Raw genomic sequence first — 12596 nt, 5'->3', positions numbered from 1 at the left:
ATTCTCCAACAACACTTACTGCGAATATCTGGTTACAAAAATTTGGATTTAATTACGATGAGAATTATTCCGAAAAATACAATTAATTGATTGCTTCGAATAAAATTTACTTCAATTGTCAATAAATCGCAAAATTGATTACTAAAATTATCAGGGGTGTGTACGAATCGGGAACAATTATTCGGTAAAATAGGTATTTTATGATGAAATATTTATTCAGTACTGGAATATTTGTTGGAATGATATTTAATAGGAACGTAAAACATCAGGAACCGTACTTTTCGGAATTGATATAATGCAGGAATGATAAAAATACCATTTTGGACTATATTATTAACATCTTGTATTATTTCGGAAAATAATAAGTACTAAATTTACATACACGATATTGATCAGTAACCAGAATTTTGAATATTTTGATATAAAAAAACAGCTGTAAAATATAAACTTGAAGTTTGTTGAAGTATAATTTTTTTAACAATAGAAACCCTTTTCCGTAGACAAATATAGTAGGAAACCGTAGTGTTACAAAACCCCCTCGGAACGTAAAGTTAAATATAGTAACAAAAAAATAATAATTTTTTTTTTGATGTTTTAAATTATTTTCCTAGAACCCCTTCCCCTATTAACTAGAATATCGAAATAAAAAAGATTTTAGAATAGATAATAGAAAGATCAGTGTTTACCTACATTTTCACTGTAGGTACAGTGAATACTTAAACCTACGAGTATAAATCCTGTACTTATAATACACGTAAACCCAAACAATGAATACAATTTACCGATTTTACCACAGACTATATGAAAACTATATTTTCTTATAGTTTGTAGTTCTACAGTTATTAAGAAATTAACCGTCTTTTGAAAATCAGGTCATCGCCATATTCTGATTTTATTACAATTGATAAATTGTAATAAAATATTATTAATATAAATATTATAATATAATTCAATATCATAATAAAAAATACCAAAAATAATTGTCTTAAAATAATTATTTTGAAAGGAATTGAGGAGCTAGTGTTAAAAGAATCACTTTGCGTCATATATCGATGTGTACTAATTTAAAATGTTTGTTTTTATTCAAGGCCATGTTAACATAAGTTCAAATCATGAATAGTAACAATTATTCATGGGTACAAATGAAACATTTACTCTAGGCAGTAAAATTAAAATTATATATCTTATATTATATTTTTAGTTTGGATACATAGGATAATGGGGGAAACAAATATTATTTGCTGTGGCCATAGGTGTAACTTTAATAAAATGTGTTGTAGGGACTCATATGTAACCTCCCTAACCCAAGTTTTTCTTAATATATTCTATTATATATGTAATTTCTCTCAAATTTTGGAGTGCCCAAGCTACTCACCAATTTGCGCATATGGTTGTGGGATGGTATTGATTCTCACACGATCTTATGAGATGAGCCAAAAAAACTTTAAAAAAATATGTAAAAATTGAATTTTTATTAAAATTATATTGGAAAATATGCATAAAAAAAAATTAAAGTATTAGTCTTTTATGCTTGGACAAATAAATATACCTAAATTGACAAGAATGAGATAGCTCTGGAGTGCACCAATAAATAAATTTATAAAAAATTAAATGATTATAGATAACAAAAAAATATTTTTTTATCTCATTACTTAGTCATATTTGTGCAAAATATGATAAAATTGATTTATCTTCAGAATAAAATTAACTTCTTAAAAGTACTACTATATTATAATCATAATCTACTATAAAGAAATTAAAACTCTATTTTCAGTATTTAAAAGTTATAGTGTTAATAAAGTAAATATTTTTATTTACATTTTTAGTACAAACTATCTTCAATACAGAATTGGTTTGATTTTTCAAATCATGAGAAACTATGTTGATTAATGTTATAAATATTACAACACAATTAAATGAACATAGTCAACTTAAATACAATTAAGTGTAAGAATATAAATAAATTTAAAGTTATCATAAAAAAAATGTAATGTGTTTGTATAAAAATTATTATTATACCATAATCACACATTAACTATTAGACAATAAATAATAAATTCACAACAGTTCAATAAATTAATGAATAAATCATAAACAAATCAATAAATAATTTTTAAAATAAAAATATCTAACACAACATAAAATTTAGTTAAAATTAGAAATATAAATAAACTAGCGCTATATCAAATAAGCTTAATAATGCTCAATAAATAAGTTTTTCTATACAACTATATTTAATTTAGAACTAATAATTTACAAATAAATATTTTTAAAAAATTAATCAGTTTTTATTTTTATTTTGAATAAAAAATAATAAGTATCAACCTAATTATAATACATGATACCAACTTAATGAAAATCAGTAGATAGGATGCCTTTTGGTTCTGAAATGAAACCAGATTCCAGAAATTTTGATACAAGATTATTTAAACGAGTAATGGGTCCTCCACAGCCTTTAGGAGTAATTAGTTGAATTTTTTTTTTGTACTCATTCTTTATATACTTCAACAATTTTATAAATTGAATGCCATAAATTTTGTGCATAGCGAATCCGGCAATTTGTAGAAACTCAACTAATATAGTAGCTGTAATATCAACTAATGGATTTTTATTTAATATACCTGCTACCAGAGTCCATGCATGTGCAAGACCTAAAACTATTTGGTTGCTTTTAAAAGAAGTGATTATTAAAGCTGCATAAAACCGTACAATACCTATCATACGCTTTAAATATTTATCTTGGTTTTCAATGTTGCCAGCAGAGTCAATTTTGTAACCAAGCAATTGATAGTCTTGTTGTTCACTAACATTTTTCACTGCACGACAACAAAAAGGTACTAATATAGGACATTTTCGTTTGATTTCCGAATAGAGAATTTTACCAAAATCTGGATAGTTTACCCAAAGTTTAACAGCAATATTTGCCATGTCAAAAGCAGCTTGAGTTTTTACACTTACAACTTCCTCAGCTTGATTTAAGAATTTTTTCGCTAAAATATTCATACAAAATGATAGAGCATCTTTATTTTGACCAATCATGACATTTGTATTTGCAACACACACAAATCGACCACCTAATAATGCATTTAACTTATTATATTTGTCGGTCAGATGAGCTACAGATGTAGATGATATAGTGTTTACAATAGTATTAGTAACTTTAGCTATGTTCTGTCGTTGTGATTTTGTTGCTGGATCAGTTGCATATGGTAAATTTTCTATAACAACCAGATTTTTTATTAATGCATCGTTATTTTTAACAAGAGCAACATACTGTCGTTTGACATTTTTAATAACACTCTTGTCTGGAATATTTACTGAAAATTTTCTCAATGGGTTTCTTTTATTGTCAATTTTAGTAGTACAAGGTTCAGATTTTGTTTCATTTGTTTTTACCACATTATTATATAACAATGTGAGATCATTTAACAAGCTATAGGATTCTACCAAAGTAGATTCTTCGATAACATTAATAGTTTTTAGAATTTTTATTCTAGATTGTAACAATTGGTAAGTGTCAATTTGTGAATCAAATTGTTTATCCTCGAGTTCACAAGTTATTCTATCAGACAATGATACACATCTTTTAATGGATGCATTAAAGCATATTTCTTTGAAACGTTCCTGAGGATTAATTGTAAAAGCATTTTCGATTTGAGTGCGCTTCTGAATTTGTTCCAAAATGAATTTGTAATTTTCTTTTTTAATTGAGATTTCATTACGCTGAAATTTGGGCTTGAAAGATATATTATATTTTCTATTTCGCAACATTTCTGTTCTCTTCTTTTGCCATAGCTCCACTTTTTCATGTATTGCTCGTTGAACCATTGTTTTTCGCATTGTTTCTAATTGCATACAAGCGATTGAACGTATTTCTTTTAACCATTTAAATTGTCCATCGGTTTCAACGGAAACCAATTTCGAAGAGAAGTTGTCGACCGGCTCGACATAGTTCTCTTTAAAATAATAACTATTGACGGCGGCGAATTTCTCTTTCACCAACTTCAAATGATTTTCATATACAAATGACGACCACGAAACATACGGGTTATGAATTTGTTGACTGCATGTATTCTGGTGTTGTAAAAATGTTGAGTGGTTGTCCAAATGATAATTGAAACAAGGCGAGTTCGGCGCCATTCCGGCGTCAAAAACGATAAAAAAAAAATATAATAAAAAAAAAAATCTAAATATGTTTAAAATATTTGATGCAAGCACTCACGTGTTTTTTTTAAGTGGAATATAAATATTTCAACGTAACATTTATCAGGATCGCGAACTATCGAATAGACTTAAAGCGCACTCATCAAAGACTGAGTTGGTCAGAATTGTAAAATTTCCTACTAGTCAGATTATACTAGATCGTTGATGCTCCATCCATAAATAAATTTTCAATTCGAATAACCGAGAACCACATAGCAATAATTGTAATCAGACATAATTATTGTTTCAATAAGAGTGAAATCCCATATTTCTATTGGACAAAGCTATTTATATTTACTATTTACTGTACGATTGACGTATTGTCAATCCGTAGAAAATTTGTTTTTATCTGTTTAATGAAAAAAAACTTATACATTTTCAATGTATGAAAAATGATCTTTTTTACAGAATTAATTATGAATACATTATTTCAATCGGTGATAAACTAAACATTTTAATTACAATGAAAAAACGTTACTTGATAGTTTCTCAAAATCAGTATATTAATAATTTTTAGTTTAGCTCTATCATTATATAGTCAAAATTAATTAAGGATTTAACATAAAAATGTTGAAAATTAAGCAATTACATAAAATATACTTTTTCTAAATTTAATAAAAATATTACATTATAATTTAAATATTTTAAAATGGCTATTATATTATATTTATATATGACATATAGCTTGAATATAATATTCCCACCAGGTTTTGATATCTTTAACAACTTTTTATCCAGTTTTATATGTTAATATCATATTTATATTAATATCATATTTAAGTTTTTTTACTGTTTGGACTACCCATTTTTTTGCATATTTTTTATTACTTGTCTGTATTAAGAAAAGTATATTTTTATTTTTTAAAAATTATATTATGGCTATTTTTTAGTTATTTTCTTGTAAAAAGTGTTGATGCGTCGATAACAATTTTAATATAAGTACTTATTGTGAGTTACAAGCATTTTAATACATAGAGTGGGTATATAACGCAGGTGGGTACAGCCATACTGGTAATTTTATAATGTTATTTACATTTAAAAGCATGTACTAAAATGTTTGTATCTCAATAATTAATTATCCTAAAATTGTTATCTACATGTCAACATTTTTTATAAAAAAATAATTAAAAAATAGTTATTTTTATATTTTGAAAAATATAAATATATTTATTAAAATATATATATATATATATTTATTTATTAAAAAACAAGTATAGATGTTATCTGACACTTATTAAAATTACTACATATATTATAAAATACGCTTCGAGGCATATCTGTAGATAGGATTTAATTTTTAGATTATTCCAAAAACATTAATCCTCATTTTCTTAATTATATTCTGATTACAAATTTTGTTAATTATTGTTGCAATACATGAATAAATACTTATTAAAGTAATTAAATTTAGTATGAAACAGATATTCAATTTTTATAATGTTTTTTTACAGAAAAATGATTAAATTATTAAGTATTTGTATATTTCTTTACCTTAATGGCAAATGTGTATCAAAATTGTAAATCTGTACTTATAAAATTAAAATTAAAATATAAAAAGTTAACTTTTTAATTCGAATGTTTTTTTGAACGTTAATTATTCGTTAGTTATAATTTATAATAAGCCGTTGTAGCTAGTACTTTTGTAAAGCAGCCCCCTTCTTTTAATATACTTATTGCATTGTCATTAAAATATTTTTTATTTATATTTATTTTTTTTTAGCTTCGATGCGAAGCTGAGAAGGTATTAATTTTACTATGATGTGTTTTTTTTTTTTTATAATTATTTTTTTTTGTGTCTGTGAACACTCAATCTCAGCTCTCGCTGGACCGATTTTGATGAACAATATGTCAAAAGATCACAAATCGTATCTAGTCGAAGACATTACCCTCAAAAATTGAAAAAAATTCCCTCGTTCCCCGTAAACGGGGGAAATCCCCCAAAAAATTACAAATTTAAAAATCGCTAATTTTCGATATTTTTTCANTTTTTCTCTATTTGTGTGTGCTACTACTAGACTATAATATTCAAAATTTTTTGGTAACATGTTGCTATATAAATCATTTCTAAAAAAAATGATTTTTTCTCCTGAATTAACAATTGATTTTTACAAATATAATCAAATTTTATAGTACGCTTTTGAGTAGATCTTTTTAACAACTTTGTTTTGATTTAAAGTTAAAGTAAATCATTAAAATGAATTAAGTTCTCAATATTTCAATTGTAGAATCTTTTCAAACAACAAAAGTTACTGGGAAATTAACACTATTACTCCATTTAAGTTATCTATTACCATAAAAATGCAAAAAAATATTGAGCTTTTCTGATAAATTTACAATAAATAGTAATTATAAAACTTTCTGACTGCATATTGATCTTAACGATACAATTTTTTTAATTGTCATAAAATTTTCTATTTAATTATGTCAATGTCAAACTTACCAATTGAGCTAAAAGTTATGGTAAAATAAATTTTTTTTTTTTTTTATAAACATTTACAACAATCAACTTTAAACGATTAACAAAATAGGTTAAATATGTCATTTTCCTTATTTTTAACTTATTAATAATCAAATTAATATTAAATATTATATCAAATCAGTATTAATTTAAAACAATTTTTTTTGTTCTTAATTATTTTTTTTTATATGTAAAAACTATTTTTTAATAATATTAAAACTTAGAAGTTATAGAAAAAGTCTAATTGCACATTTTAAAACATCGCGAAAAGTTGATTTAGAATAGTATATTTTTGTTTCTGATGGAAGTTCCTTGTAGTCCAGTGTATAAAACTTATAACTTTGTTAATTGTTATAACTTTATCAAAAATGACCAAATCAGTATATTTTTTTTTATTTAGATGCATGTCTTTATCTATCATTTGGTTTTTTTTATAAATCTAACCCTTTACCTGCCCACAAGAGGGATTCAAAATATTAACTTTTTTTTTTTTAGTTAAAGTAAATCATTAAAATTAATTCAGTTCTGGATATTTCAATAGTAGAATCTTTTTAAATATCAAAAATTACTTAGAAATGATTACTATGATTTCTATTTAAGTGTTCTATTACGATAAAAATGCAAAAAATAATGAGTTTTTCTGATAAATTTACAATAAATAATAATTATAAAACTTTCTGACTGCATATTAATCTTAAAAATAACATTGTTTTAATTCTCATAAAATTTTCTATTTAATGATTCATTCTAGTCAACGAAGGAGTAATTTTGCAGAATAGCAGAAAAAATTCCCAACAAACTTTTTTTTTTTTTGTTTTAATTAGGCAATTGGTGGATTATTCCAAAAGCAACATCAACTCTTATTTCTTTAATTATATCATGATTAGTAGTTCTTTGATTTTAAAATATAATATTTGAATATATACTAATTATAATTATTAAATTTAGTATGAAATTGATATTTAATATTGTAATTTAAACGGAGAAATTATAAAAATAATAAAGAAGTTATATTTTGCTTTACTTTTACGTGTATAAAAATTTAAAGGGCTTGATACAATAATTTTCAATAAAAACTGTTTGTTACTATAAAAAAATGCACTGGACTACAAGGAACTTTCATCAGAAGCAAAAATATACTTTTCTAAATCAACTTTTCGCGTTGTTTTCAAATCTGCAAGTAGACTATTTCTATCACTTCTAATTTTTTATATTATTACTAATTATATATATAAAATAATAATTAAAAGAAAAAAAAATTTGTTTTCAAATTATTACTGATTTGATTTTTAATATGTTAAAAATAATCAGTCCAAATTTTCAATTTTAACCTATTTTTTTGGTTCTTTAAAGTTGATGAAAAATTTTTGATAAAGATTTATGAAAGTTTATAGTAAAATAAATTGAATATATTACCATAACTTTTAGCTCAATTACAAGTTTAAAATTGACATCTAGGCCAGTCAACAAAGGAAAAATTGCGGAAAAAATTTTGTTTTTTTAAAAGTTGAATTAAAATATGTATAATGACATACTAATAGTCCTCAAGATTGGAATTGAGCTTTTTTTTTAAATCCTCGCAAAAGTTCAAAAATATGAGCTTTCTTAATTTTCTCAAAAAAAAATATTTAACTTACAAAAAAAAGTTTCGCACAAAAGTTGTTTAAAAGACAATTATAAATAAAAATATAATCTTATATTTTTTCATTTAAACAAATATTTTTCGAGTTACATTACATTTAATATGAGTACTAAAATTTATATTCCATTTTATTCATTTTACTATTACTTTTTATCATGTTATACTTACACTAGACACAATGTTATAAATGCATATGTGTGTATGTGTGAGTTTATTTATTTATTGTATCATTAAAGTGTAGTGTATATTAAGATACAACCGATAGAGTAGGTAATTGATTTGACGCTATATTATTTAAACCCAACTAAACGTTAAATTGTACATTCCCAAACAACAATCATATTATGTCAATTGCCACCGGAATATCTGGTAATATTTTTCTTTTTCTATGTCTTAATCCCAATTACTTGGGGTCGGCCACACTTATCCTAAGATTCCACTTGACACGATCTCCCACATCTTCTACGCTCACATCAGCTGTCCTCAAATCGCATTCAATAGCATCCCTCCATCTCTTTTTTGGTCTTCCTCTATCTCTTCTTCCTTCAACATTCATTTCTATAACTGAAATTCAGCTTACATTCTTACAGCTTCCGATTCTTCTCTCGTCATAGCATCACTAAACAATCTAAGTCTATATTCTGTCATCTTATCTACGATTGACGCAACACCTATACTTTCTCTTATATGTTCCTTATCCTATCTTCTCTAGTCACTCCACTCATCCAACTAAGCATTCTCATCTCTGCTACACTTATTCTCTGCTCTACTTTCTTATCAACCGCCCAACACTATNTGCTCGTTCCTTATCCTATCTTCTCTAGTCACTCCACTCATCCAACTAAGCATTCTCATCTCTGCTACACTTATTCTCTGCTCTACTTTCTTATCAACCACCCAATACTATGAACCATACATCATAGCTGGCCTCACAATTTCATACTGAATTTAAAAACTATAATTAGTATTTATTCATATATTATATTTTAAAATCAAAGAACTACTAATCAGGATATAATTAAAGAAATAAGAGTTGATGTTGACACAATCACAAAAAAAAAAAATTATTACATGGTAAAATTAATACTTTCTTAGCTTCGCCTTGAAGTAAAAAATAATAATCTAATCATTGTTAATTGATTATGATTTAATATTATTTAAAATTAAATTAGTTATTAGTCTTTAGTAACTGGTAGTGTTTCATTACCGCACGTTCATGTTCATATTTGGTAAACGTCACGCGGACATCATTCTTTTTTTCAGAAAGAATGTGAACATGAACGACATTCTCATTTTTTATGAACTTGAACAATTTAAGGGTTTTTTTATATAATAATTTATAATGATATTATGGTTTCTATGAATTCATGACGAATAGGCATAATAAAATTATGTAATAAAAATTATAAATAGTAAAATATACTCATTAAATAATAAGGTACTATATGAGCTAAAATCTCTGTTATCTTGCTCAGTCGAAAGTTTTTTTAATCACTGTCCTGCTAAAAATTTGGAGTCGGATAGAATAACACGCAAAACATTAGTGCTTTTTTTACTTACTGAAACTTATTCAAAATGTATCAGTATATCATAAGCGATGGCAATTGTAGTGCAATTACTTTATACATTTATGGATTTCGAAAAAAAACATGCACACTCTATTATTGACAAAAGAAATGAATATGAAAATATAAGGTGTATATAACAGATAATATAATATAATATAATATAATATAACAGATGTACTAGCGTATTCTAGTACCTTAAATTGGAATATTTCATTCTAAAGTATACAAGGGCGTAATTAAAAGTGAGATAGGGTTGGGCTTGCCTAAAACAAAAATTTTTATATGATGAAGATACAATATATTAATTTTGATTTTAGGACAGTGATTTAATTTTATATTTATATACCACCCTATTATAACAAACTCCAATTACACCACTGAAAGTATGATTTTACATATTTTTTTTAAATATATAAAATTGGTCTGAATTAAATCGTTTATGTTGACAATTAATTATATAGACTACAGATAAACTAATCATAAATAAAAAAATGTAATGAATGTAATACGTATACATTTGACAAAAAAAATAAATTCGAGTGTAAACGAGTTCCCATTGAATGTGAACAATGAAAATATACAATTTTTTTTGTGAAAACCGAAAAACGATTATTTTTGGTTAAATATAAATTGTATTTCTAATTCATAAACATTATTTAAATTTATTAATTTAAACCGTGCACTATTAGTAGAGAGACTGGAATACAATACTACAGATTTTTTGCAGGTCAAGTAGGGACAAATAATAGAGAAAAAAATAAAATAATATATATTGTTGAGTAACAAATTATTTCACATACTACTAATACATGTTTACGAATAGAAGTTTCTGTCGTGAACATATGTCATTTTATATAAATTTAGAATTTATAAATTTATTTTAATGTTTTTATATAATTCTTATGTAATATTTGAAATACTAAAAGGTGTTGTTATTTGAACTTGTTTTTAGAAATATTTGTTAATATATTTATTAATTACCATTGATTCTATGGCATCAATACTTGTTGATTATAAATAACAGTTTGTATAATATAAAAAAGGGTTCTGACCGACTACTAGTTGGTCAGTGTTCCATCGGTAAATGTTACATTATAGTTATTATTTTGACTCTTCCCGAAAACACTTATCCGCGTGGTCGAATTGATCTTAGAATACTCAGTTTACCACACTTCTAACATGATAAAATTCATGTAATTCAAAATTAATGACATTTTCTTAAGTATGTAATAAAAAGTGTAGATAATTAAAGACATTAAGTTATCATGTCCAGTAAATTAAATTATAAATTTTTTATTTATACGAATGGGTAATAACTGTTGCTAAATTATTGCTTGATCTTATTATTATCCTAATGACAATTTTTAACTCGATAATAAAGAGATATTGATAACATAAGTGTTGGATGCTCTGGTGGATTATAAAATCTTAATTTACGTTTAGTTAGAAATTGATCAGTTATTACATCAGTAGGACCAGTTGGGTTTATTTGTGGTAGAAGGCTAGTCGTTAGAAAAATACGTGCTGTCAATAATTGACAGCACATATTTTATTAGATTTCTGTAGGTGTCTAAGGAAATAATTTCCTTAGACACCTACAGAAATCTAATTAGTGTGAAATACTACTAATCATATGTGATTTAAGAATTTTGTTATCATTTTAAAGTATTTTTTACTCTATTACAGTATTTGAAAATACAACCACAGAGGATGTACAAATAGATAACGAATGTTGTTACCATTTACCAGTAAATAGTTAAATATTTTGTATTATGGATTTCCATTTTAAACGAGTTCTAAGAAAGTGCGTAGAATTGCGTTTTTAAAATTTGATAAATTAATATATTAAAATTATTATTACATAAAAAAATTATATGAGCAAAATTATTTAAAAATTGTTTTCTATCATAATATAATTTAACTTGAAATAGATGTTTCCATCAAAGAAAATTACAGTTTAGGTTATTTAACCCTGAATAGAAAAAAATGACTTAAGTACACAATATTTTATTATTTTATGAACCTAATATTTCATCACTGAACAAAAATTTAAATTCTCAGTAGTTTCTGAGAAAATGAATCTTACCAAATTTAAATCGCCATGTATATAAAAAGTTGTCTGTAGTAATATTTAAATCGCGCCGTATTAAGCAAAAAATTTTTTGGATTTTTTAAAAAGTTTAGTCTAATCTCTTTTCAAAACAATTAATGATGTTACTAAGTAGAATTAGTCAGCTTATAGTTACAGTATGAATTATACAGTATTATTTTAGCAGTCAAAGCATTCTTTCTAAGCAATTAAACAAGTTAGTAGAGTAATTAAGTTTTATAAATTATAGTTTAATAAGTAATAAAGTTAAACAAAAAGCTCAAAGTAGAGAAGATATATTGTCCACAGTGTGCGTCAAAGAAAAAAATATTTAAGATGTTTTAAATAACAAAAACTTTTAACATTTTAAACTTAAAATATACATACAAATAGAAAATTTTTATTTAAAGTCCTAATTTTAATTATATGAAATTTAATTAGCTTTAATTCAACAAATAATGTCACAATTACTGAAAGTGGTGGTACTGTTTTTATTATACAATAGTGTTATCTATTTAAATATTAATAAAACAAAATGCATCTTGACCAATAGATGTCACTACAAGTATGATAGGTATCAAACTATAATTCTTTATGCTGCTTGTATAGGCGGCCTCGATCCTCCTCGCATTTTGC

The 12596-nt window shown here is 24.8% G+C and overlaps 1 protein-coding gene and 1 long non-coding RNA gene across 3 annotated transcripts in view; both read right to left on the bottom strand.

Moving 5' to 3' along the window:
* Positions 1 to 1907: 1907 nt before the first annotated feature.
* LOC126899453 (mRNA export factor GLE1-like) lies at positions 1908 to 4432 on the bottom strand. 2 transcript variants are annotated; one of them, XM_050674400.1, is made up of 2 exons: positions 4223 to 4430; positions 1908 to 4074 (listed from the first exon to the last, which is right to left on the bottom strand). In XM_050674400.1, exon 2 carries the CDS (start codon positions 3853 to 3855, stop codon positions 2350 to 2352), a length of 1506 nt encoding a protein of 501 aa, XP_050530357.1. In that variant the 5' UTR covers positions 3856 to 4074; positions 4223 to 4430; the 3' UTR covers positions 1908 to 2349. The 2 variants fall into 2 exon arrangements, with proteins under 2 accessions (XP_050530357.1, XP_050530356.1); XM_050674399.1 differs by having other exon boundaries at positions 1908 to 4432.
* Positions 4433 to 7076: 2644 nt separating this feature from the next.
* LOC126899460 (uncharacterized) overlaps positions 7077 to 12596 on the bottom strand; it is a 49577-nt gene continuing 44057 nt past the window's right edge. The window contains exon 2 of the long non-coding RNA XR_007702600.1: positions 7077 to 7762. This is a non-coding gene — a long non-coding RNA (uncharacterized LOC126899460). The remainder of the gene's footprint in view (positions 7763 to 12596) is intronic.

This window comes from Daktulosphaira vitifoliae, unplaced genomic scaffold (assembly GCF_025091365.1).
Source record: "Daktulosphaira vitifoliae isolate Bord-2020 unplaced genomic scaffold, ASM2509136v1 Scaffold_2, whole genome shotgun sequence".
Taxonomy (NCBI): domain Eukaryota; kingdom Metazoa; phylum Arthropoda; class Insecta; order Hemiptera; family Phylloxeridae; genus Daktulosphaira; species Daktulosphaira vitifoliae.
Note: the sequence above shows the minus strand (reverse complement) of the source record. Positions and strands in the feature narration are given on the sequence as shown.